This window comes from Muntiacus reevesi, chromosome 4 (genome assembly GCF_963930625.1).
Source record: "Muntiacus reevesi chromosome 4, mMunRee1.1, whole genome shotgun sequence".
In the NCBI taxonomy this organism is placed as follows: domain Eukaryota; kingdom Metazoa; phylum Chordata; class Mammalia; order Artiodactyla; family Cervidae; genus Muntiacus; species Muntiacus reevesi.
In genome coordinates, this window is record NC_089252.1 from 109,524,446 (window position 1) to 109,550,117 (window position 25,672).

At 50.3% G+C, this 25,672-nt stretch overlaps 3 protein-coding genes and 1 pseudogene across 3 annotated transcripts; 1 reads left to right on the plus strand and 3 right to left on the minus strand.

Annotated features, from left to right (window-relative positions):
* Positions 1 to 4,191: 4,191 nt before the first annotated feature.
* Positions 4,192 to 7,476, minus strand: LOC136167478 (cathelicidin-6-like). The gene is made up of 5 exons (XM_065935037.1): positions 7,276 to 7,476; positions 6,544 to 6,651; positions 6,321 to 6,392; positions 4,549 to 4,648; positions 4,192 to 4,310 (listed from the first exon to the last, which is right to left on the minus strand). Exons 1-5 carry the CDS (start codon positions 7,474 to 7,476, stop codon positions 4,192 to 4,194), a joined length of 600 nt encoding a protein of 199 aa, XP_065791109.1.
* A 3,032-nt stretch (positions 7,477 to 10,508) lies between these two features.
* LOC136167835 (cathelicidin-1-like) lies at positions 10,509 to 16,752 on the minus strand. The gene is made up of 5 exons (XM_065935382.1): positions 16,715 to 16,752; positions 11,577 to 11,754; positions 11,356 to 11,463; positions 11,137 to 11,208; positions 10,509 to 10,562 (listed from the first exon to the last, which is right to left on the minus strand). The coding sequence occupies exons 1-5, from the start codon at positions 16,750 to 16,752 to the stop codon at positions 10,509 to 10,511; spliced, it is 450 nt and encodes a 149-aa protein (XP_065791454.1).
* Positions 14,430 to 15,505, plus strand: LOC136167834 (ubiquitin-conjugating enzyme E2 N-like). The gene has a single exon (XM_065935381.1). It carries the CDS (start codon positions 14,430 to 14,432, stop codon positions 14,886 to 14,888), a length of 459 nt encoding a protein of 152 aa, XP_065791453.1. The 3' UTR covers positions 14,889 to 15,505.
* Positions 16,753 to 23,040: 6,288 nt separating the features above from the next.
* LOC136167479 (cathelicidin-4-like) lies at positions 23,041 to 25,019 on the minus strand (annotated as a pseudogene).
* Between the last annotated feature and the right edge of the window lie 653 nt (positions 25,020 to 25,672).

Genomic DNA, 25,672 nt, shown 5'->3' on the forward strand with positions numbered 1-25,672 from the left:
CTCTAGGGCCTGGGAGCTGCAACTACTGAAGCCCTGACCCTAACCCGCGTGCCTGTGCTCCACAGTAAGAGAAACCACCACGATGAGAAGTCCGTGCACTGCAACTAGAGAGTAGCCCCCGCTCACTGCCACTGGAGAAAGCCCACGCAGCAATGAAGACCTAGTGCAACCAAACATAAATGAATATATATATATATCCGTAATGTTCAGAGTAAAAGCCAAGCCCTGAGTGGCCCACTAGGTTCCACATTCTTTCATAACCTACTGCCTTTCGGACTCCATCTGTACTCTGCCCTTCGTTCACTCCAGTCTGAGCTGCATTGACCTCTGTCCTGCTGCTCTGCAGACTGGTTCCTATGTCTGGAACACCCTTCTCCCAGATATACTACTGGTGTATCCCAAGGACACAGAACTGGACTTGACATTTAATAGTTAATAAACACTTTTGAGTGAACGAGTGATAGGAGCAGAGTTAATTAAGAATGAACGTGAAAGGTTAGACAGAAGACAGACACATGTTCTGTTCTCAACACTGTTAGAATCAAAGGCTCCTTGTCATAGTCTATGTTTTGTAACATCTCATTTACTGTCTTGAAATGAGATTCATATTGAATAAAATGTCCCCATACACAGAATTTAAAAAATAGTGCCCTAATCAAAATATAAATGAGAAATAAAGGAAAGTAATTGACAACAAAATACTATGCTTTTCGATATGAATTTCTTGGAAGGACTACACTAGGAGACAGTGAAGTAATCAGATGCTTATAGCTATAGGCAGGTCACAGTTACAAATGGAGACAGACATGGACAAGCCTTACTGATGACGTGTGCGTTCTACTGATGACAGACACAGGTGTGCTATATGGGTGGTAACTCAAACACTACAACCAGCAATGCCACTGGTGATATAATGTTTTTCTTTTTTCTTTTTTTTTCCCCGCTATTCCAAGCAGTGTGTGGGATCTTAGTTCCCAATCAGGGACTGAGTAAGGGCCATGGCAGTAAAAGCACCCAGCCCTAAGCACCAGACCACCAGGGAATTGCCATGCTTTTCCTATTGATGAATACTTCTTGATAAAGTTCAAAACTATTTTCCTCTTGATTTACAATCTACTATGTGAAAACTACTTTACAATATTATCTAAAGTAGATTTATATGCTAGATTCAAAGCATTATAAATAGACCCATGGCCTGGGGAGAGGAAAAAAAACAAACAGAAGAGGGCTGATGAATTGATACAGGCTTAAGAAACATTTTTTTAAAAAGCCGTATGTGGATCTTGTCTAGATCCTGATTCAAAATTGCAAAAGACTTTGAGATGATCAGGTAAATTTGAACACAGACCAACTTTCAGAAAATACTAAGGCACTACTGATAATGTGGTTATATATTTTCAATGAAGTCCTTATTCGTTAGCTACATTTGTGATTTATTTAGGAGTGATACGTCACACTATTTGGGATTTGTTTTAAATAATCCAGCAATAAAAGAAAAAAAGATATACAGAGAAAAGGAAGGATAAATCAAGTGTAGCAAAACAGTATAAAGCCTGAAATGGATCCAATATGATCCAAAGTTTCCATGTAAAAGATTAATTTACTAACACCTTGAGGTAATATACTTCTCAGAATTAATGAAATGCATTGATTCTGAGATTTACAATCCACATGCACTGAGATAAAAACAAGACCAAGTGACACTGGCTAGCTGAAGGTAAATTAAACGGGTGAGTCCTCACTGAGACACACAGAGAAACTAGGTGAGGAGCCAAATGGAGTGAAGTGCAGCCATTTAAACTGACAGAAGCAGTTCAAAAGAGATACAAGTCGAAAAGAATAGATCAAATCAGAACTATTTAATTCATAGTTATGCCAAATAGAGAAAAACCTTAAAAAAGCTTCTGACAGAAACTGATGTGCAACTCGCAAAATAGCAGTCTTAAGAACTCAGGAATATCCAGAATAATTTTGTATCTACCAATGGAGACAAACAATCGGTTTCAAGTTTTCAGTAAATGAATAAAAATACAATTTATGATATCAAATAAGTTTGTTGTTTAGTCGTTAAGTGGTGTCTGACTCTTGTGACCCTGTAGACTGTAGAACCTATAAACAACAAAACTGGTGACTTCCTTGGTGGTCCAGTGGTTAAGAATCCACCTTGCAATGCAGGGGACTCAGGTTCAATCCCTGGTCAGGGAACTAAGATCTCACCTGCCGTGGACCAACTGAGCCTGTCTGCCGCAACAAAAACTCAGCGCAGTCGAAGTAAAATAATGATAATAAAAAGAATCAGTTAAAAAAATACACGAAACTGATAGATTTAATTATACTTTAAGATTTTTAACTCGTAGGGCTCAGAGGGGCCTCTTTTTAATACTTTGCTCTCCTCCTTGCTCTCTGTACTCCGATCACGCTGGCCTCCTTACTCTGCTCTCTCGGGGTCTCCGACTGGTTGCTTCTCTGCCTGGAAGAGTCTCCCACCACACCCACATATCTACCTTCCTTACCTCTTGCAATCTTCTGCTCACACATAGTTCCTCACAGAAGCCAACCCTGATGGCCCAACTCTGCCTCTACACCCTGGCACTCTGGATCCCCCTTATTCTGCTCTACTTATATATTTATACATATGTACTTAGTATAATTTCCCCCCTCCCTCATGATCCAGGTCAATCATAGGTTGGTCATATCTACAATTCTTAATGCAGAGGAAGAAGGATGAATGGCTGGCTGGATGGGTGGGTGGAATGAAGGACAACCTAATTGTGGTATATGGCATATATGGCATTTCAAGTCAATGAAAAAACAATGCCTCATCAATAATTGGTGGGCCCAAACTACTAACTACATGGCAGTTCAGCATATATTAAAATTACAAACGTTGACTTCTAAAACCATTAGAATCTTCTTCACCTTGGTAGAAAAGAAAACCTGAGTACCAGCAGGCATTTGGTTCTAACAGATGCATCCTCCTGCCATCTTGTGTTCTCAAGTCACCATCAGGTCCTTAGTTTTCTCTCTACAGCACAACCCAACCCAGGAAGGCTCCTGGTGGCTAGGGAAGAGGGGCTGAAAAAGCCATTCTGCAGGAACCTCCAACAGAAATATTAAATGTGGTAGATATAGACCCCTCAGACAAGACAGGGTAAGAATGCCCTCCAGACACATCAACTCCTCTAGGAAGTGTCCCCAAGAGCCCAGAAAGGCTCTGTCTGATGCAGAAATATCCCTTCTCCAAGGGCAGCACTATCCAAGAGCAATATAGGAGCTACAGCACAACCACATATATAATTTAAAATTTCCTGGACTTCCCTCGCGGTCCCAGGCGTAAGACTCCTTGCTTCCACTGCAGGGGACATCGGTTCCATCCCTGGTCAGGGAACTAAGATCCCGGACGCACGCATGCCACACGGCAACACCAGGGGCAAAAAAATTCCATAGCAGCCATCTCAAGAGTTTTTTAAAAGATGAAATTAATTTTATGGGCGTCCCTAGTAGCTCAGATGGTTAAGAATCTGCCTGCAATGTGGGAGACTCCAGTTGGATCCTGGGTTGGGAAGATCCCCTGAAGAATAGAATGACAACCCACTCCAATATTCTTGCCTGGAGAAATTCCGTGGACAGAGAAGCCTGGGGGACTACAGTCCATGGGGTCCCAAAGAGTCGGACAACACTGAGTGACCAACTTCACTTCTTCAACCCAACATATGTAAGATATTATCATTTCAACACATATGCAATGTTAAAAGGTTATCAAGAGTTTGGATTCTTCCTCCCGCCCCCAGTAATCTCTTTGATATCAGAGGTGGTTTGCACACCTACAGCACATTTCAAAAGACGTTAAAAACACGGTTAAAGCGAAATGTAGCCTCAGCAAAATAATCACTTTGTGTCGGGAACTTTCCCAGTGGCTCAGTTGTAAAGAGCCTGCCTCCAATGCAGGACTCACAGGTTTGACCCCTGAGTAGGGAAGATTCCCTGGAGAAGGAAATGGTAACCCACTCCAGTACTCTTGCTGGGAGATCTCATGGAGAGAGGAGCCTGATGGGGTAGAGTCCATGGGGTCGCAAGAATCGGACGCGACTTAGCGACTGAACAACAAACTCGTGTCCGATGAAAACCAAGTTCTAGACTTCTTCATTCTTCAGTTAGATATTAATTAACAGGACGTAAGAATGTAGTTCTTCAGTAGCACTCGCCACAATTCAAGCGCTCAATTCTCGCCCGCAGCGGATCTGCCGCCAGAGTGGACAGCGCAGACAGCACCCCGCGGAAAGGCGAGGCCGGGGACTCTGGGGAGGTAGCTATAAACCACAAGAACAGGGTACTGGGCAACGAGGGAGGGAACGCCGCCCCACCCACAAGGCAGGCAAGCAGCTGGGAGGGGTGTCGCATCCTCAGCGCGCCTCTCCACAACTCCTTAGGGAACCAGCCCCGCGACACCCAGGCCCACGCCAGGTCTGCGCCTGAGGTCCGAACGCCGGGGAAGGAGGTGCGGTCGCTCTCTTCCTGCCTTAGCACTAGCCAGCCGGTCCATCTCACAGTCCGCGGGCGAGCCCAGGAACTGCTCCCGCGAGTTCCACATCTGCCACCGGCTGGGCGACGCGGCAGCAGCAAAGTTACCGGCAGTCGCGTCAAGCGACTAAAAGAGAGCGCGGCGCTTCCCCAGCAACGAAAAACGCAAAGGCAAGGCAGTGCGTCAGCAGGGAGTGCGTCACGGCGCGGCGCGCAGCCTGCCGGGAAGCGTAGTTTGGGGCCAGAATGCGACTCTAGTGGAACGGATGAACATTGTCTTAGCGCGTTGACCTGCTCAGTTCTCCTCTAGCACGTTTTTTGTTTTTACACCAGTACCCATAAGCAAAACATAGTGTTGTTTCCACGCTTTTAAACATTATATAAGTATCCTTATAACGTATTTGTAGCTTATTTTGTAGGGTTTTTTCTTTAATGATAAACGGTAATCCATTTATTTGTGTTCACTGCTGTTTGCTATCTATAGTAGAAACAGACCAATACTCCAATTGGATATTTTCATATGTGTCTCCTTGCACACCCATGGAGAGTTTCTCTAAGTAGCGGTTCACAAACTTTTTGCTGTAATAATCCTTTCACACTCTATAAGTATTTTCCCAGTTTCATTTGAGATATAATTGACATACAGCACTATAAATTTCAAGTGTACAGCAAAAGGAGTTGACTTACCTATACTGTGAAATGAGTGCTGCAGTAAGTTTCCTTAACTTCCATCGTCTCTTAGAGATACAAAAAAGCAAATGAGGTCTTCTCCTTGTGATGAGAACACTCAGGCTCCACTCTCTTAACAACTTTCAAATATATCCGTGTTAGCTATGGTCGTCATTACATCCTTGTACCCGCATACCCTTCTGAAAGGACGACGGCCTCACCCATCCGGGAGTTAATAGGAGTGATCGCTGTCTGTCTGTCTCTCTCACACACACACACATACACTCAGGAGGACTCTCAGAGTTAAGGACCTGGTCCTAGTAAGACTGAGAGGGAAGAGAAGTGAATTTCAATGTTAAGGAAGTTGTTTTCAGAAGAATTTATTTTTCAGGAACCAGAAGTCTGAACCAGGATAACCTGATCCTTAGGACTTCATCCCTTGAAGAAATCTCTGATTGTCTGACCAGTCCGAGCAATTCTCCATGCTCCGAGGATGATCCGCGCAATATGCGGAAGCGACACACTCTGAATCTGTGAACCAGGAGGAAATAGTTGCTTTGGGGGATTGGCTCAGCATTAAAACCAGATCCCTTGCCACTTGAACACTCCGATTCCTGGGCCACATCAGTAAGTTTGGAGCCCCAGGTTACCTCCCATGTGATGTTTGGAGCCTGTGATTAAATCGCCACACCACAGACGGATAAGCAAACCAAGGTCCCTTAGGTGACACGGGGCTTCCCAGATCACAAGCCCATCCCAACAAAGCTGGAAGGGAACCAGGGTTGAGGGCTCATGACTTGAGTCAATGCCTCTCAAACTTCAGCATCGACGGAAACGCCTGGAGGCTTTGTGAAAATACAAAAAGCTGCCCCCCATCCAGGAATCTGATTCAGGAGGTTTGAGTAGGCCTGCGAATCTGCCTCTATATCAGTTCCCAGGTTGGGACCCCAGTAGGGAACCACTGCTCTAAGGGGTGCAGAGCCAGGACAGGTGACCTGGGGTTCGGGGGTGGGAGGGGCCAGGGTAGGAGGACCTTTCTCTGCCCTGGATGGGGCAGCGGGTATTGGTCCATACGAAGTTCCACAACCCACCCCTCTGGCAGTCCTTGCAGAACAGAAGGGGCCACTTACATCATTACAGGTGATGTCGGAGTCACCCCTGCTCTGGTACAGGGTGACTGTCCCCACACACTGTTTCACCAGCTGGAAAAGAAGGCTTGAGGTCAAACTAGAAACCCCAGGCCATATCTCCCAGCCACACCCCACCTCACCCCAGGAACTGCAATTCTGTCCCAAAAGTCCCTGTTCAGCTCCCTGAGAAGCATTCTCCTGCTCCTCCAGCCCCCAGGCTCACCCCATTCTCCTTGAAGTCACACTGCTCCAGGGGCTGCTGGCTCGTCCTGGGGCATATGGTCTCCTTCACCCTGAAGCTCACAGGCTTTGGAGCACTGTGGTCCTCCACCTGGTCAAAGATCAAAGTGGGGAGACTGGACTCGGGCTCATGTTTCCTTCTCTGATCTGTCTGCCCCCTCCCACCCAGACGGCAGCCTCTCCAGCCCCCTGCGTGTCCAGCCCTGGGCTTGGTGCTGAGAGCCCAGGGGAGGGGACAGAGGCCGTCCCCAGCCTCACGAGCACCCAGAAAGCAGGAGCGGACCTCACGGCAGCACTGAGGGCAGCGCCTCCCCACAGAGGGGCTGAGGGAGGTCAGGGCCGCCTGCAGGGAGAGCCCTTGTACCTGGAATGTCCAGGCTGACAGAGGCCTCCCTGGGAGGGAGACACCACGGTGCACAGTGGCTTCAGCAGGGACGTCACCTCACAGAGCCTGTGACCCCCTCCATCCCTGGAGCTCCCGAAAGTCCTGGGAGCCAGGTGTGCAGGGCGCCTGTTCCCACAGCAGAGATGCCAAGGCAGGAAGCCTGGGGCTGGCAGGGGACCCAGGTCTGGGAAGGTTTCCTAGAACAGGTGGGAACCCACCAAGAGGGAGAAGTGCCTTCCTGACAGGAGGTACAGCCTGAGCGAAGGGAGGGACAGTGTGGCCAAGGATGTCAGGAGACAGATCCCCTTCCCAGCCCCCTCCCCAACTCACATCCTGCTCTGGAGGCGGGTCTAGCTCCAGGAGGCGGTAGAGATTAGCTTCTGAGGACTGCTCATTGAACTGATCCACAGCACGAAGCACAGCTCTCCTGTAGCTGTAGGACTGGGCGCTGGCCGAGGGCAGCACTAGTCCCAGCAGCAGTAGCCACAGTGGCCACCGTCCCAGGGAGAGGCTGGCCCTCTGGGTCTCCATGGTCCCCAAACTGCCTCCTCACAGCCCGAGGGACCCTCCTTTTATGCTCGGCCTGAGCTCTGATGCAAAGGCTCAACCAGGAGTCTCCCTGACCCGCCCCATCCCTGCCCTCCTCCCACGGTGTGAGGTGGACTTGCCTCAGCCCCTGCTGTTGCTTCATGGGATTGCTGGGCAGTGGGCAGGGTGGCCCCTGAACAAGGTGAAGTAAGGGTTTCTCCATCTCCCGGTCAATGTCTTGGCCTCTGCTGGGGTCCATGGGAAGTGTCACAGGGAGGCTTGCTCAAGAAGATTGAGTCCTCCAGGAGAGGGAGGGATCACGCACTGTCTGCATCTCCTCGGCTTCCCGTCTAAGGTCTCTAAGATTCAGGGTAAAGGAGTGTGTTGCGCACTCAACTTTCAGCTCTCAGTACTGCCTAGGACCCAATAGGGCGTCATTTAATGATGTCTGACAGTACTACTCACACCTTAAGACGTATACACACAGCTCGTCCCTAGGCAGACACACGCCCACACCATCTTTTTCTCTGTGCCCAGGCCCAGGGAGTGAGTTCCATTTCTCCTCTCTCCTGGATTCCTCTTCATTCCTTTTCTCAGTCTACTAATGTCTTGTCCTCAGACCCCACAAAACATGGCCCATTGTCCTGGCCCCTCCCCAGCAGAGCCTGAGGAAGTGTTCCCTACACCACCTCCAACAATTCTTTGCTGGCTTACATCAAGCCCATCACAGGCTGACCAGCCCTGCCTAGATCCAGAGGCCACACTCAAGCCTTGTCTTATCAGCACAGGTTCTGGGGACATTCTGTCCTCCTGAAATTGCCCCTGACCAATAGTCCCCTGTCCCTGCTCTCCTGGGTCCCCTCCTCCCTGCGTGTTCCTGCTGACTCTCCTCCACGGACTCTCCTCTTCGGAGACAGGGCTGGCTCAGGTGCATCTGGGCTGCTTCACCTCCCAGTCCTCAAATGTTCTGGGACGGCCCTCCTGAAGAAACCAGTTCTCATGCACATCATCACTCCTCTGTGTCTCTGGGTTCAAGACTCCAAAGAACACCCTGGTTGTCTTCACTGGACTGTTGGCGGGGTGCTATCGCAGGAGCCCTGAGCTGGAAGCCTGGGAGCCCCACCTGCTCCTTCTTCCTCCTGAGGACACTCCTCTTACCTGCCGCCAACCCTGCCCTAGTCCTACTCCTGTCTTCTCCCCTTTGAGCGAAGCCACAGCCTCCAGACTCCACGTTCCAGAAGCTGGAGAACACCGGTTTCTCCCTGACCACTGCCCACCCTCCGCGCTATTCTCTAGGGTCTGACACATCCCCCATTTGAACATGTCACCCACTGCCTCCAGAGCCCACACCACCCCCATCGGGCATCAGGGCCTAAACGGTTGCTGTTCTTACTTGTCATCACCCCATGCCTGTGAGCCTTGGGTGTCAGACTGCCCTGTCCACCCAACCCCCCAGGCCACTCAGAGCCTCCAGTTTGTCTCCCATCTCTGCCCCTGATCCCTCTGCTTGCCCTAATCTTCCTCCTTGGGAAGCCTCAGGGATATTCAGGCAAAGAAGGCACCTCCTCCTCTTCTCTGACACAGTCTTCAGGACATCTCTTCTAGTCTGACCCAAAAGTGACTCTGTGTTCAGTCTAACATCAACCAGAGTGGCCAGTGCTGGGGATAGAAGGACTGCAACTGGGAGAGATAACAAGCCAAAATGTTAGAGGGTCCCAGAGGCCGTGAGGCAAATTCTAATCCAGTTTCCCTTGGGATGGCCACGGGACTGCAGTTCGGGGGTAGCTCTTGGCCTCTGTGGGCCTCTGGGACTCGGATAATTATCTGGAACACCACAGAAGATGGCAGCTGGATAGATGCTGGTGGTTACACACTCAATCTTGGAGAAGGAAGGAGAGGTAGGCTTCCATGAAACCTGCTTTCCTTGTCCAGGTTTGATGCTGGACTGTGGTCAAGTGGCTTCTTGGTCATGCTGTATCCTTTTCCCCCATCAAAGGCAAAAAGGGCCATGATTATATAGAACATAGTTAGCAATACACTTAATGTCTGGTGTCTGGTAACCCTGAAAAATCTCTCTGTGCTTTCATGCCTCTCGGCCTTTCACTCTTACACTCTTCAGACTGAAGTCCTCTTCCCCCATCCATCCCCGATCCTTCGGAGGGTCCCACATCCGAGTTCTCAGGCTGCACTTTCTGTGATGCGAATGGTGAACCTTCCATGCCTCCAGCATGCAGCTTTCCTGGCTTAGTCCTCACAGCCTGTCAGAAGTGAGGTCTGCTCAGGAGAAACATCACAGTCCTCATCTTAGAGTGTTTGCCCCCGCTGCCACACCTGGTCCTTGAGAAATCCACATGAACCTTTTCTCCAGCAAACTCAGGTGTGAGCCAGGATCCTGCATCGTCCGCTCCTCTGCTCCTCAAGCCAGCGCCATGTCCATGAGACTCATGGGCATTGCACCTGCAGGCTTAGCCCTGAGAATCAACTGCGTCTCTGAGTGCTTCAAAGGTCAGAAGCCTGGCCCCTCGTGGACTGTCAGCTCCGTGTGAGCAGGGTCAGCATTCCCACCAGCACTGCACACACAGCAGGTCTCCTTAGGTCCGACTGGGTGTTGGAGGAGGGTAGGGGCGGGTGAAGGGCTTGGGACGAACCCAAGGATGGATCTCCTGGGGCTGCTGTCTCCCGCGTGCCCTCCTGGAAGGAACAGGGGCCTCACCCTCCTCTGTGTTCACAGGAGGGATCTCACACAACATACACTCATGTACACACAGACACACAGACACACACATACACACACACACACTCACACATACATACACACACGAGATATGGAATAGTTAAAGATTCTTTCTTGATAAGCGTGAGGAGAGGAGACAATGAAATTGAGGCCTGGAGGATAGTCATATCACAAGAATTTATTTTTCAGATCCAGTAGCCTGAGGCAGAGCAAGAAAACCCTTAGGACTCTTCTCTGCCTTATGATGGAAATCTTCAAGCGCTGATTATCTGCAAACCCTTAACACGACGATGCGACATACTCAGGCTGCTTGTGGAGGCGCCCATGGTTGCTTTGTTATCCTGATGCTCTGGTGCTGTGAAACAGAAAGGAACACAGGCTGCTTGTCACCATCAACCCAACATCCTTCCCTACCTGCACCTCCCATTTCCAGGGTCACACCAGGCTCCTCGGGCAGCAGTTCACCTCTGGCTGTGATATTTGGAGCATGAGGTGGAATCGCCACACTCACAGATAGATGAGGACACTGAGGGAAGACAAGGGCTTCCCAGAGTCACAAGCCCATCCCAGCAAAGCTGGAAGGGAGCATTAATTGAGAGTTTGTGACTCTCAAAGCTTTCGGTCGGTCAGAGTCCCTGAAAGTCTTGGGAAAAGACAAATGATCAGACCCCACCCCAGAGACCGGCTTAGTTTCTCTGAATGGGGCTGATAATCTGCCTTTCTGACAAGTTCTCTGGGTGGAGACCCCAGTAGAGAACCACTGCTCTTAGGGACACACAGCCAGGACTGGAGACCTGGGGCTCGGGGAGGGAGGGGGCAGGGTAGAAGGGCCTTTCTCTGCCCTGGATGGGGCAGCGGGTCATTGGTCCAAAGGAAGTTCCACAACCCACCCCCACGGCAGTTCCCGCAGTACAGAAGGGGCCACTTACATTATTACAGGTGATGTCGAAGTTACCCCTGACCTGGTCCAGGGTGACTGTCCCCTCACACCATTTCAGCAGCTGGAAAGGGAGGCTCAAGGTCAAAGAGGAACCAGCCACCCCCAGGCCATGACCTCCCAACCTCACACCAGGGGCGGGAATCTTGCTGGCAGTGCCCTGTTCAGCCATGTGGGAAGCATCCTCCTTGCCCCCAGCCCCCAGGCTGACGCCATTCTCCTTGAAGTCACACTGCTCCGGGGGCTGCTGGGTGGTCCTGGAACACACGGTCTCCTTCACCCTGAAGCTCACCTGCTTCGGGGTGTCTGGGTCTTCATCCTGGTCAAGGATCAGAGTGGGGAGACTGGGCTCAGGCTCAGGCTTCCCTCTCTGCTCTGTGTCCCCGCTCGCCCACCTAGTGGTTCCCTTCCCCAGCCCCCTCCCTGACTCACATCCTGAGGAGGCTGGTCCAGCTCGATAAGACGGTAAATATTAGGTTCTGAGGATTGCTCATTGAGCTGATCCACAGCACGAAGCACGGCCTCCCTGTAGCTGAGGGCCTGGGCGCTGGCCGAGGGCAGCACTAGTCCCAGGAGCGGTAGCCACAGTGACCAGTGTCTCAGCGAGAAGCTGGCCCTCTGGGTCCATGACCCCCAACCTGCCTCCTCCCAGCCCGAGGGACCCCCTTTCATGCTCAGCCTGGGCCTGATGCAAAGACTCAACCTGATCTGCCCCATCCCTGCCCTCCTCCCAGGGTGCGAGGTGGACTTGCCTCAGCCCCTGCTGTTGCTTCATGGGATTGCTGGGCAGTGGGCAGGGAGGCCCCTGTGCAAGGTGAAGTAAGGGTTTCTCCACCTCCCTGACAATATCTCGGCGTCTCCTGGGGTCCATGGGAAGTGTTACAGGCAGGGTTGCTCAAAGGGGTTTAGTCCTCCAGGAAAGGGAGGGACCAGGCACGGTCTACATCCCCTCTGACTCCACACCATGGGCTCCTCAGGATTCGGGGTAAAGGAGTGTATTCAGGAGTCAGCCTCCAACACTTGGCACTGCCTGGAACCCAGTAGAGAGTCACTTAACATTTGATGAGGGGATACAGTACCACATCTAAAGATGTCCACACCAGCCAGTCCCTCGGCAGACACAAGCCCCACACCACCCTTTTCTCAGTGCCCAGGCCTCAGACAGTGAGCTCCGTTGATCCCCTCTCCTGGATTCCTCTGCATTGCTTTTCTCAGTCTAAAAATGTCCTGTCCCCAGAACCCACCAAACCTGGCCTATTGCTTTGGCTGCTTCTCATCTGGCCTGAGAAACAGTCATCTGCCCACTTCTTTCCTCTGTTTCACACTCAGGCCATCGCATGCTGGACAGCCCTCCCTATGTACAGGGGCCTCACTGAGCCTCATCTTTATCTTCACAGGCTGTGGAGTCCGTCTGTCCTCCAAAAACTGATTCTCCCCTGTTGCTGCTCTCCTGGGTCCCTTCCTCCTCCATGGGTTCTCCTGCTGAGTCTCCTCCAGGGAGTCTCCTCTTAGGAGGCGGGACTGGCTTGGGTGCATCTGGGCTGCTTTTCTTCCCAGTCCTCACATGTCCCAGGGGCTGTCCCTTCCCTTTTCAAGACACCAGTTCTCATGTACACACGTCACTGCTCTCTGTCTCTGAAGACTCCCGTGAACACCCTGGTTGTCCGCACTGGACTGTTGGCTGGGTGTTGCTGCAGGAGCTCTGAGCTGGAAGCCTGGGGGACCCACCTGCTCCTTCTTCCTCCTGAGGACACTCCCCTGACCTCCCACCACCCCGCCCTGGTCCTACCCCCGTCTTCTCTCCTCTAACAGGGAGCCGGAATGCCCAAAGTCCTCCTCCGTGTTGCTGGCTCCCCCCTGACCACTGTTCACCCTCCATACCATTGTCTAGGGGGCTCCTGCAAATCACTGACTTGGGCATTTCATCCGCTTCCTTGAACCAGGGCCATTAGGGTCTGGATGGTTGGATCTCTTTATTGTCCTCACTCCCCACCCTACAGGCCTCAGGTATCATGTCCCAGGCCACCCCAATCACTCAGGCCCGTCAGAGCCTCCAGCTTGTCTCCCATCTCTGCCCCTGATCCCTCTGCTTGCCCTGCTCTTCCTCCTTCAAAGGCTTCCCTGACATCTGAGAACACTCAGCATCTCCTCCTCTTGGCTCTCACAGCCCTCAGAAAGTTTCTTCTTATTTGACTCCATGTCCAGGCCTGTGGGTGAGACACCAGACTTGAGGGTTGGTGCTGGGTGGTAGAGAGAGCACAGATGGGAGATATGAGCAGCCAAAGTGTTAGAGGGACTCAGAGAGCATGAAGCTAATTCTAATACAGCTTCCCTTGGGATGGCCATGTGACTGGAGGCCAGGGGTAGCTCTTGGCCTCTTTCAGCCTGTGGGACTCTGGACAATTGGCTGGGGCCCCTCGGAAAGTGGCAGCTGGATGGATGGTGCTGGTTACACATCAGCTTTGGAGAGCGTAGGAGAGGTGGTCCTCTGTGCAACCTGGTTTCACAGCCCGGGTCTTGCCCCAGTGGCCTCTTGGTCAAGCTGTGTCCTTTTCCCAAGTCAAAGAAGGAAAGGGAGGTGATTACAATAGAAAATAACTAGCAGTACTCACGGTTACTGGCTATTAGGTAAGCCTGAAACCCTCCCATGCTTTCTTCCCTCTGGGCCTTTGCCTTGGCTCACACTTCAGACTGAAGTCCCTTCCCCCATCCTCCCTAATTATGTGTAGGGTCCTCAGCGAGGTCCTTGATGGCACCTCCCATGGTGAGGAGCATGTCTTCCATGCCCTGAGCAACCAGCTTTTCTGGTTTAGTCCTCACAGACTGTTAGGGCTGAGGTCTTCTCGGGAAAGACAGCACAGCCCTTGTCCCCAGCCAGCTTGTTCCCGACTCCACATCTGATCCTTGAGAAATCCACATGCATCTTTCACCCCAACAGACTCGGGTAGGAGCCCTGACCCTGCATCGCCCCCTCCTTTGCTCCTCCCAGCCATCCTTCCTGTCCATGAGACTGGGGCAAGGAGAACCAGAATCCAGTCCCTAACAGTGCCCCCAGACCTCTGGGAACACCCACCAGCTCTCTGTGTAGGTCAGTTGATGAGGAAAATGAGACCCACAGGTAAACCATTCAATCACCAGGAAATGGCAAACTCAGCAGGGTGACCCAAACCCTCCGTCAGGAAGGCGCTTTACTCTGAGACGAGCTTAAACCTCACCCACACCACTCGTGCGTGAGGAGAGCGGAGCTGGAGACGAGACCAGAGGCCGAACTCGGGATCTGACAAGATGGCCGGGCTACCCCGCAGGATTATCAAGGAAACCCAGCGTTTGCTGACAGAACCAGTTCCTGGCATTAAAGCAAAACCAGATGAGAGCAATGCCCGTTATTTTCATGTGGTCATTGCCGGCCCTCAGGATTCCCCCTTTGAGGGAGGGACTTTTAAACTTGAACTCTTCCTTCCAGAAGAATACCCAATGGCAGCCCCTAAAGTATGTTTCATGAACAAAATTTATCATCCTAATGTAGACAAGTTGGGAAGAATATGTTTAGATATTTTGAAAGATAAGTGGTCCCCAGCACTGCAGATCCGCACAGTTCTGCTATCGATCCAGGCTTTGTTAAGTGCTCCCAATACAGATGATCCATTAGCAAATGATGTAGCGGAGCAATGGAAGACCAACGAAGCCCAAGCCATAGAAACACCTACAGCATGGACTAGGCTATATGCCATGAATAATATTTAAATCGCTTCGATCCTCAAGTGTGCATCACTTCTCCTGTTCTGCCAAGACTTCTTCCTTTTTTGTTTGCATTTAATGGACACACTCTTAGAAACATTACAGAATAAAAACCCAGACATCTTCAACCCTTTGGTGATTAAATGCGCATTAGCAAATCTATGTCTTGTCCTGATTCACTGTTGTAAAGCATGAGCAGAGGCTAGAAGTACCATCTGGATTGTTGTGAAACGTTTAAAAGCAGTGGTGCCTCTCTGCTTTTATTCATTTCCCCCATCATGGTTTAAGTATAAAACACTGTGAATGAAGGTAGTTGTCAGGGTTAGCTGCAGGGGTGTGGGTGTTTTTCTTTATTTTATTGTTATTATTTTTTTTGGTGGGGGGGAAGGTAGTTTTATTTTAATTTTATGGACTCCTTTCCCCCTTTTTATGGTGATCTAATTGCATTGGTTAAAAGCAGCTAATCAGTTCTTTAGAATATGTTCTCTAGCCAAGTCTAACTTTATTTAAACGCTGTAGATGGACAAGCTTGATTGTTTGAGCCAAAGTGGGAACATTAAACAGACATCACAGCCCTCACTAATAACATTGTGACCTTGCTGTCAAGTGTAGAATCCTCCCTTCAAGAAAAAGCTTGTGACCATTTTGTATGGCTTGTGTGGAAACTTCTGTAAATCTTATGTTTTAGTAAAATATTTTTTGTTATTCTACTTTGCCTTTGTACAGTTTCTTTTACTGTGTTTATTTCATTTTCCCAATGTGACAATCGTATTTAAAAATTAAAACTGATGGAACATTCAAACAGACAAACAAAAAAAATAAACCTCACCCACAAAAGCCCTGGAACTGGCATTGCACCCCTGCTTTAGGACTCACTGAGGAGGGAGCTGGGCTTTCATGTCCCTTCACAGGCTCTCACTTACACAGGCCAAGTGCAGAGGAGACACAATACCCCAGGCATCTCCTGGGGAGGGGGAGGCAGCTGTGAAGGGGGACCTGTGAGCCCTTACCATCTACCGCCCACAGGATCTGAGCAGGACTCTAACAATGCCTACTGCCCAGCGCCCCACCCAGAGACCAGCATCCCTCTGGCCCCCCAAACCAAAGGGGTCAAAACTGAACTGTCATCTCCCCCCACACACATCTCATACCTACACCTGGATGCCGAGCAGCCCAGGACCATGCTCTCACGACCCACGCCCGCATGATCCAACCTGTCAGGGAACCAACCTGCCTCACTGAGTCTTCAGTACCTCATCCCAGGCAGCCCACACTCTCTCAGCCTCTAGAGGCTCTTCCCTCCTCTCATGGCCACTGCCCTGGCCTGATGCGGAAACCCATTAATGGAAGGATCTGATATTTGTTCTCTCAGGAGTAAGAGGTCCAGGGATCAAACAGCAGAAACTCAGAAGTCAATCCCCGTAGAAGGTACTGAGAAGGCCTGCAGACCTCCCTGCCAGGGACCACTTCAGCTCCCTGTGCTAGGATTCAGATGAAACCAATGTAAGCATCCACCCCTTTCTGCTATCAGTGGTTACCTATGCTTGCTGAGAGCCTCCTCCACAGCAAGGAACGTCTGGTCAATGCCAATGTAGAATATGAAAGGACGAGACTGGCCTGAGGCTATAGGTGGGTGGCCATGGAAGCTGGATGGGCAATCATGGAGAACAATTAAAAACAGATGTGACCTGCACAGATCCATGTCATCCTGATGAGCTTCTGAGGACCTCTCATTGAGCTGATCCACAGCACGAAGCACGGCCTCCCTGTAGCTGAGGGCCTGGGCGCTGGACGAGGGTAGCACTAGTCCTAGCAGCTATAGCCACAGTGACCACCGTCCCAGGGAGAGGCTGGCCCTCTGGGTCTCCATGGTCCCCAATCTGCCTCCTCTCAGCCCGAGGGACCCTCCTTTTACACCTGGCCTGGGCCCTGATGCAAAGGCTCAACCAGGAGTCTTCCTCACCTACCCCATCCCTGCCCTCCTCCCAGGGTGTGAGCCGGACTTGCCTCAGTCCCTGCTGTTGCTTCATGGGATTTCTGGGAAGTGGGCAGGGAGGCCCCTGTGCAAGGTGAAGAAATGTTTTCTCCATCTCCCTGACAACTTTTTGGTCTCTTCTGGACACCCTGGGGAGTGTCACCAGCAGGTTTGCTCAAAATAGTTGAGTTCTTAGGAGAGGGAAGGAGTCAGAAATCTGTCTTACACCTGCACACTTGACAACAGTTTAAAGGACTTTGCATGCGTGAATGCTAAGTCACTTCAGCATGTCCAACTCATTGTGACCCCATGGATTGTAGCCCACCAGGCTCCTCTGTCCATGGGAGTCTCCAGCAAGAATACTGGAGTGGGTTGCTGTGCCCTTCTCTAGGAAATCTTCCCCATCCAGGGATCAAACCCATACATCTTACATCTCCTAAAATGGCAGGCGAGTTCTTTACCACAAACTTCACGTGGGAAGCCCTTAAAGGAGTATACTCAATAATAAATGTCCAGCTCAAGGCTCTTGGCCACTAGGCACTCAACAACTCTCATGAATGATTGACAGTATCATCAGGCCTAGAGCCTAACTTCCCCCCAAGCCAGTACCGAGGCAGGCATAAAGGCCACACCATCCTGTCCTCTGGGTTCGCTTCTCAGTCAGTCAGGAGCTCAGATCCATCTGTCCCCTCTTCTGGATTCTTCTGGTTACTTTCTCAGTCATATATTTCCTATGGTCAGATGCCTGAGCTGTTACTCTGGTACCTCCCCAACTAAGTATGAGTAAGTGTCATCTGTATCATGACCACAGTTCTTTGTTCTCTCTCACAGTGAAGGCAACCACAGGATGGACAGTCCTCACTAAATACTCAGGTTGGGTTAAAGCCTTTTCTTTACCCAGTTTCTAGGGAACATGTGCCCAGCTCTTCCCTGACCACTGTCCACCCTCCACACCATTGTCTAGGGATCCTGCAAACCACTGATTTGACCATTTCACCTGCTGCCTTGAGTCAGGGGCAACAGGGCTTGGAGCTTGATGCTCCGTGTTGTCATTTCCCCCTGCCTGCAGGCCTCGGGTGTCAGGCTCCCCTGTCCATCCCAAACACTCAGGCACCTCAGAGCCACCTGCTCGTCTCCCATCTCTTCCCCTGATCCCTCTGCTTGCCCTGACCTTCTTCCTTAGGAAGCCTTCACTGATGTCCAAGGAGATTCAGCACCTCCTCATCTTGGGTCCCACAACCTTCAGGAAGTCTCTTCTGATTTGACCTCAAGTGACTTCCTGTCCTGTGCCCTGGTAGGGACACTCCACTGGGGTGGCCAGTGTGCGGGGTTTTGAGAACACAGCTGGTTGAGAGGATAATGGACCAAAGCAATAGACGGGCCACAGGCCAAGAAGGAAATTCTTGTACAAGTTTCAGGAGGAATGATCATGTAGTTGTGAGTTCTGGGGTTGCTCTTGGTCTCAGTTTTCCTATGGGACCCTTAGGGACTTGGCCAGGACCCCTCAGAAGGTGGTAGCTGGGTGGATGGTCCTGGTTACACATCTGCCTTGGAGGAGGAAGTAGAGGTGGGCCCCTGTGCAACCTGGTTTCACAGTCCAGGTATTGCCCCTGTGGCCTCTTGGCCAAACTGTATCCTTTTCCCAACTCAAATGAGGAAAAGGAGATGTTCACAGTAGAAAAGAATTGGCAATACACATAATTACTGGCTACTAGGTAAGCCTGAAACCCTCCATGTGCCTTCTTGACTCTGAAACTTTATATTTGCTCACATTTCAGACTGAAGTCCCCTCTCCCATCTTTGCAAACCCTCAGGATCTCAAGGTGAGCCTCCTAGAAGACCACAACATTTGAGCAAGAAGTGAGCTGAGCCCATCCAGGCATCAACTTCCAGGAGGATGGAGGAAATCAGGACCCTTCACACGAGGCCCACACACTCTTTCCCCTTTTTCCTGGGTGCCTCTGTGTTCCCTCCCCACTGACTGGCTTGTCCTAGCAGAGGTATTCCATCTGCCCACGGGTGCATTGGGAAGGTGGAAACAGCCCTTTCAGTGGCTCCTCCCAGGTTTTGACATCTTGTATGTGCTTTGGGAAGTGAAGACACATGTTACTCAGTTATATCACCAACAGCAGACTCCAGCTGTTTGTTCAGGTACCAACTCTCCTACCTGCGGTTCTCACTGCCTCAGCAGCACAGGCAGGACGGGGCAGCACAGAGCATGGGAGGCATCAATACTCTGACAGGAATGTCTACTGATTTGAAGCTACCAAGAGCTTAAAATGAAAGTGAAAGTCATTCAATCATGTCTGACTCTTTCCAACACTATGGATGTACAGTCCATGGAATTCTCCAGGCAAGAATACTGGAGTGGGTAGCCTTTGCCTTCTTCAAGGGATCTTCCCAACCCAGGGATTGAACCCAGATCAACCACATTGCAGGTGGATTCTTTACCAGCTGAGCCACAAGAGAAGCCAAAGAATACTGCAGTGGGTAGCATATCCCTTCTCCAGAGGATCTTCCTGACCCAGAGATCGAACCGGGATCTCCTGCATTGCAGGAAGATTCTCTACCAGTTGAGCTTCCAAGAAAGCCGCTAAGAGCTTAACAAGCTCTTAACAAGCAGCTAAAAAAATCCTGACCATTGAACAATTGGCTCTGGCAAGCCTGTATTACTGACACAAACAGAACAGAGCCCTCAGTTTCCCTGTAGGGTTTCCTCCCACAGTGAGGAGTGATATAGAGTGAGACACATGAGGTTCCTTTCAATTCAGTCAGTTCAGTTGCTCAGTCATGTTCAACTCTTTGCAACCCCATGGACGGCAGAACACCAGGCTTCTCTGTCCATCAACAACTCCCAAAGCTTGCTCAAACTCATGTCCATTGAGTCGGTGATGACATCCAACCATCTCATCCTCTGTCGTACCCTTCTCCTCCTGCCTTCCATCTTTCCCAGCATCAGAGTCTTTTCCAATGACTCAGTTCTTCATGTCAGGTGGCGAAAGAATTTGAACTTCAGCTTCAGCATCAGTCCTTCCAATGAATATACAGGACTGATTTTCTTTAGGATTGATTGGTTGATTCTTCTTGCAGTTCAAGGGACTTTCAAGAGTCTTCTTCAACACCACAGTGCAAAAGCATCAACTCTTTGGTTTCAGGAAGGTTAGAGGAAAATAATAGAATGGAAAAGACTAGAGATTTCTTCAAGAAAATTAGAGATACCAAGGGAACATTTCATGCAAAGATGGGCACCATAAAGGACAGAAATGGTATGGACCTAACAAGCAGAAGATTTTAAGAAGAGGTGGCAAGAATACACAGAAGAACTATACAAAAAAGATCTTCATCACCCAGATAATCAGGATGGTGTGATCACTCACCTAGAGCCAGACATCTTGGAATGCTAAGTCAAGTGGGCCTTAGGGAACATCACTAAGAACAAAGCGAGTGGAAGAAAGTTAGTGGAAGAAAGCTCAGCTTTCTTTATGGTCCAACCTCAAATTCATACATAACTACTGGAAAAAGCATAGCTTTGACTAGACAGACCTTTGTCAGAAAAGTAATGTCTCTGCTTTTTAATATGCTGTCTAGGTTTGTCATAACATCTGTTCCAAGGAGCAAGCATCTTTTAATTTCATGGCTGCAGTCACCATCTGCAGTGATTTTGGAGCCCAAGAAAATAAAGTCTGTCTCCATTTCCATTATTTCCCCAATTGTTTGCCAGGAAGTGATGGGACTGGATGCCATGATCTCTGTTTTTTAAATGTTGAGTTTTAAGCCAGCTTTTTCACTCTCCTCTTTCACTTTCATCAAGAGGCTTTTTAGTTCCTCTTCACTTCCTGCCATAAGGGTGGTGTCATCTGCATATCTGAGGTTATTGATATTTCTCCCAGCAATCTTGATTCCAGCTTGTGCCTCATCCAACATTGAATCCAGCATTTCTCATGATGTACTATGCATACAAGTTAAATAAACAGGATGACAATATACCTCCTTGATGCACTCCTTTCCCAATTTGAAACCAGTCCATCATTCCATGTCCGGTTTTAACTGTTGTTTCTTGACCTACATACAGATTTCTCAGGAGGCAGGTAGGGTGGTCTGGTATTCCCATCTCCTTAAGAATTTTCCACAGTTTGTTGTGGTCCACACAGTCAAAGGCTTTGGTGTAATCAATAAAGCAGAAGTAAATGTTTTTCTGGAACTCTCCTGCTTTTTCTATGATCCAATGGATGTTGACAATTTAATCTCTGGTTCCTCTGCCTTTTCTAAATCCAGCTTCAACATCTGGAAGTTCTCGGTTCACATACTGTTGAAGCCTCACTTGGAGAATTTTGAGCATTACTTTACTAGCGTGTGAGATGAATGCAATTGTGTGGTAGTTTGAACATTCTTTGGCATTGCCTTTCTTTGGAATTGAAATAAAAACTGAACTTTTCCAGTCCTGAGGCCACTGCTGAGTTTTCCAAATTTGCTGGCATATTGAGTGCAGCATGTTAACATCATCATCTTTTAGGATTTGAAATAGCTCAACTGGATTTCTATCACATCCACTAGCTTTGTTCGTAGTGATGTTCCCTAAGGCCCACTTGACTTAGCATTCCAAGATGTCTGGCTCTAGGTGAGTGATCACACCATCCTGATTATCTGGGTGATGAAGATCTTTTTTGTATAGTTCTTCTGTGTATTCTTGCCACCTCTTCTTAAAATCTTCTGCTTGTTAGGTCCATACCATTTCTGTCCTTTATGGTGCCCATCTTTGCATGAAATGTTCCCTTGGTATCTCTAATTTTCTTGAAGAAATCTCTAGTCTTTTCCATTCTATTATTTTCCTCTAACCTTCCTGATTCAGCCCCACCTGTTCACCAAGAGGAGACAAGGCTGACAGGTAACAGAGTACATGCTCTATGAGATCCTGCCCTCTGTCCCTCTCAGAGAAAGGAATCTATGTCTTGGTTCAGGTTGACCCAGAAGCAGACCTAAAACAAGCATTTAGCAGGAGTAGTTTGTTTGGGAGGCAATTCCAGAAAGCTCGAGCAGGGATGTAGAGACATGAGACAGGACAGGGCCTGAGTCAGAAGAGTACGTTCAATGAAGAGGTCATTGAAGTGCATGGCTGAGACTAAAGCCAGCTGGGGACCTCAGACAGAGGTGTGACACATCTGGGAGTGGGATACCCAAGGAGGGAGGAAGAAGAGATGTTTTTCCATCAAGTTCCCCCAATGGTTAGTTGAAGATGCTCACTGGATTCAAACTTCCCAGGGCTTCCATCTGCCCCAGAGCAAAAGTCAGCTAGAAAATGGGGAGTGGGCAGGACATGGGCAGTGTCTGAACACTGAGGCAAAGAGTGATGTGATCTGTGTGTCACTCTGTGTGTCTCACACACTCATGCAGAAATCTCCAACCCCAATGAGCAGGATGCTTGTGTTTAATGGTGCAAATTTTTATACCATATGATCTGTAAGCACAAACCTACCACTGAAATCTGGGGCCAGGTAAAGAAACAGAGATGTGTCTCAATGCAACAAGAAAAGGCACCCAAAAAAGGGTGGGATTCTCTAGAGTTATGTTTGTCAAGAGCAGGTGGAACATTCTGGGCACTGAAACTTCAGGCTTAACCCTGAGACTGAACTGTGTCTCTGTGAGTGTTTAACAAGGTGGGAAGCCTGGCCCCTCATGGACTGTCAGCTCCGTGTGAGCTGGACCAGCACTCCCACCAACACTGCACACACAGCAGGTCTCTGTTCATCATACGGATGTTGGAAGAGGAGGGCAGGGGCGGGTGAAGGGCTTGGGAGGTACCCGAGGGTGGGGACGCTGTCCTGGAGCTCCTGGGGCTGCTGCCTCCTCCTCCTGGAAGGAACAGGGGCCTCATGTTTCTCTGTGTTCACACATACATACACACACACATAGACAAACACACAGACACACACAGAAACATAGACACACACGTACATAGACACACCACACACAGGCACACATACACAGAGTAGGCCTCTGAGAGTTAAGGACTCAGTCTCAATAAGTGGGAAGAGTCAAGAAAGTAGAAATTGAAGCCTGGAGGAAGTTGTTTTCACAAGAGCTTATTTTTTACCATCCAAAAGTCTAAGCCAAAACAAATCAGACCCTTAGGACTCTTCTGTGGACTCAGGATTCATCAAAATTCTTTAACGGGTGTGATGGCAGTCAATTGTTCACTATTTCCCAGGAAACCTTGGAATGGGAGATGTCAGCAGGAATGGATGTGGACTTAGCATTGGTCTTGGTCACAGTGCTAAACTTGACCTTGGCCTTCACAGTGATTATCACAATGGTTTTGGCCCTGGTCTTGGCACTGGTAATGGTAATGGCTTTGGCCATGGCCTTTCCCTTGGGAGATGTTGACACCGGGCACGAAGTCTCCTGACACTCTGAAGCCATAAACCATGACAGAACAGATTTGTTGTGGGAACGGGCAAGGGTCAAGACAAGATCTCTCACTTCACACCAGAACAGCCCTCTAACTGGGACACCACGAGTGTTGGACCCTCTTCACCTTCTGACTGTTATCTTTGAAGCATATGTTTGAATCCCTATATACAGACACTTGTGGAGAAACTGAGGCCCACAGACAACATGGGGCTTCGCAGGGTCACAAGCCCATCCTAGCAAAGCTGGATTAGAGCAGGGATGAAAGATCATTACGGACTTGAGTCAATGCCTCTCAACTTCAGCCCTGTCAGAATTCCCTGGGGGGCTTGTGAAAATACAAATGGCTGGACCTCAACCCAGAGTCTGTTTCAGGAGCTCTCGGTGGGACCTGAGAACCTATCTCAAGTCAGTTCCTGATTGGGGACCCCAGTAGAGAACCACTGCTCTAAGGGATGCAGAGCCAGGGCTGGAGACCTGGGGTTCGGGGGAACGAGGGGCCAGGGTAGGAGGGCCTGTCTCTGCCCTGGATGGGGCAGCGGGTCATTGGTCCAAAGGAAGTTCCACAACCCACCTTGTTAGCATCTGCACAACACAGAAAGGGCCACTTACCTCATTTGACCAGTTTAGGTCAAACTGGTCATCAGTTTGGTCCAGGCTGACTGTCCCAACACACTTTTTCACCAGCTGGAAGGGAGCACAAGGTCAAACTGGAACCCCCAGGCCATAATCTCCCAGGCTCACCTCACCACCTACGTGCTGGAAGCTTTCCAGAAGTTTCCTGTCCAACTCGCGCTGAGAAGCATTTATCCCAGCCCTCAGCCTCCAGCCCCCAGGCTCACCCCTTTCTCCTTGAAGTCACACTGCTCCGGGGCTGCAGGCTCGACCTGGGGCACACGGTCTCCTTCACCTTGAAGCTCACAGGCTTTCGAGCACTGTGGTCCTCCACCTGGTCACAGATCAAAGTGGGGAGACTGGACTCGGGCTCATGTTTCCTTCTCTGATCTGTCACCCTGCCCCCACCCAGACAGCACCCTCTCCAGCCCCCTGCGTGTCCGACCCTGGGCTTGGTGCTGGGAGACCAGGGGAGGGACAGAGCCCATCCCTGGCCTCACGGGCTCACAGAGAGCAGGAGCGGACCTCACAGCAGTGCTGAGGGCAGCGCCTCCCCACAGAGGGGTTGAGGGAGGTCGAGGCCGCCTGCAGGGAGAGCCCTTGTACCTGGAACCTAGAGCTGACAGAGGCCTCCCTGGCAGGTAGACACCGCAGTGCAGAGGGCTTCAGCAGGGACGGCACCTTACAGAGCCTGTGATGCCCCCCATCCCTGGAACTCCCGGAAGTCCTGGGAGCCAGGTGTGAAGGGCGCCTGTTCCCACAGTAGAGATGCTAAGGCAGGAAGCCTGGTGCTGGGAGGGTACCCAGGTCTGGGAAGGTTTTCTGGTAGAAGTGGGAGCCACCTAGAAGGCAAAGTGCCTTACTGACAGGAGGTACAGCCTGAGTGAAGGGAGGGATAATGTGACCAAGGCTGGGGGGAGTTTTCAGCTCCCTCCCCAACTCACATCCTTGGGAGGCGGGTCTAGCTCCAGGAGGCAGTAGAAATTAGCTTCTGAGGGCCGCTCATTGAACTGATCCACAACATGAAGCACAGCATCCCTGTAGCTGAGGGCCTGGGCACTGGTCAAAGACAGCACTAGTCCCAGCAGCAGTAGCCACAGTGACCACCGTCCCAGGGAGAGGCTAGGCCTCTGGATCTCCATGTCCCTAGTCAGTCTCCTCACAGCCCAAGAAACATCCTTTTATGCCCAGTCTGGACCTGATACAAAGGATAAACCAGGAGTCTTTCTGACACACCCCATCCCTGCCCTCCTTCCAGGGTGTGAACTGGACTTGTCACAGTCCTTGTTGTTGCCTCATGGGGTTTCTGGGCAGTGGGCAGGGAGGACCCTGGGCAAGGTGAAGAAATGGTTTCTCCATCTCTCTTAATACCTTGGCCTCTCTGGGGCACATGGGGAGTGTCACAGGAAGCCTTGCTCAGGTGGGTTGTGCCCTCCAAGAGGGAAGGAGTAGACAGTGTCTACATCCCCTCTGACCTCCCTCCACTCTTGCCCAGCTCCTCCTCCAGTCTCCTTTCCTCTCAGTGAAGCCACAAGCCCCAGAGTTCAACTTCTTTGTGTTCCAGGCTCTTCCCTAACTACTGTCCACCTTCCACACCATCGTCTAGGGCTCCTGCCAGCCACTGATGTGGCCACTGACCAGCTGCCTTGAGGCAGGGGCACCAGGGTCTGGATACTGATCCTCATCATTGTCCACACCCCAGCCCTGTGGTTCTCAGGTGTCAGCGTGCCCCACCCACCCCAACCACAGGCCACCTCAGAGCCTCCTGCTCTCCTCCCATCTTTGCACCTGATGC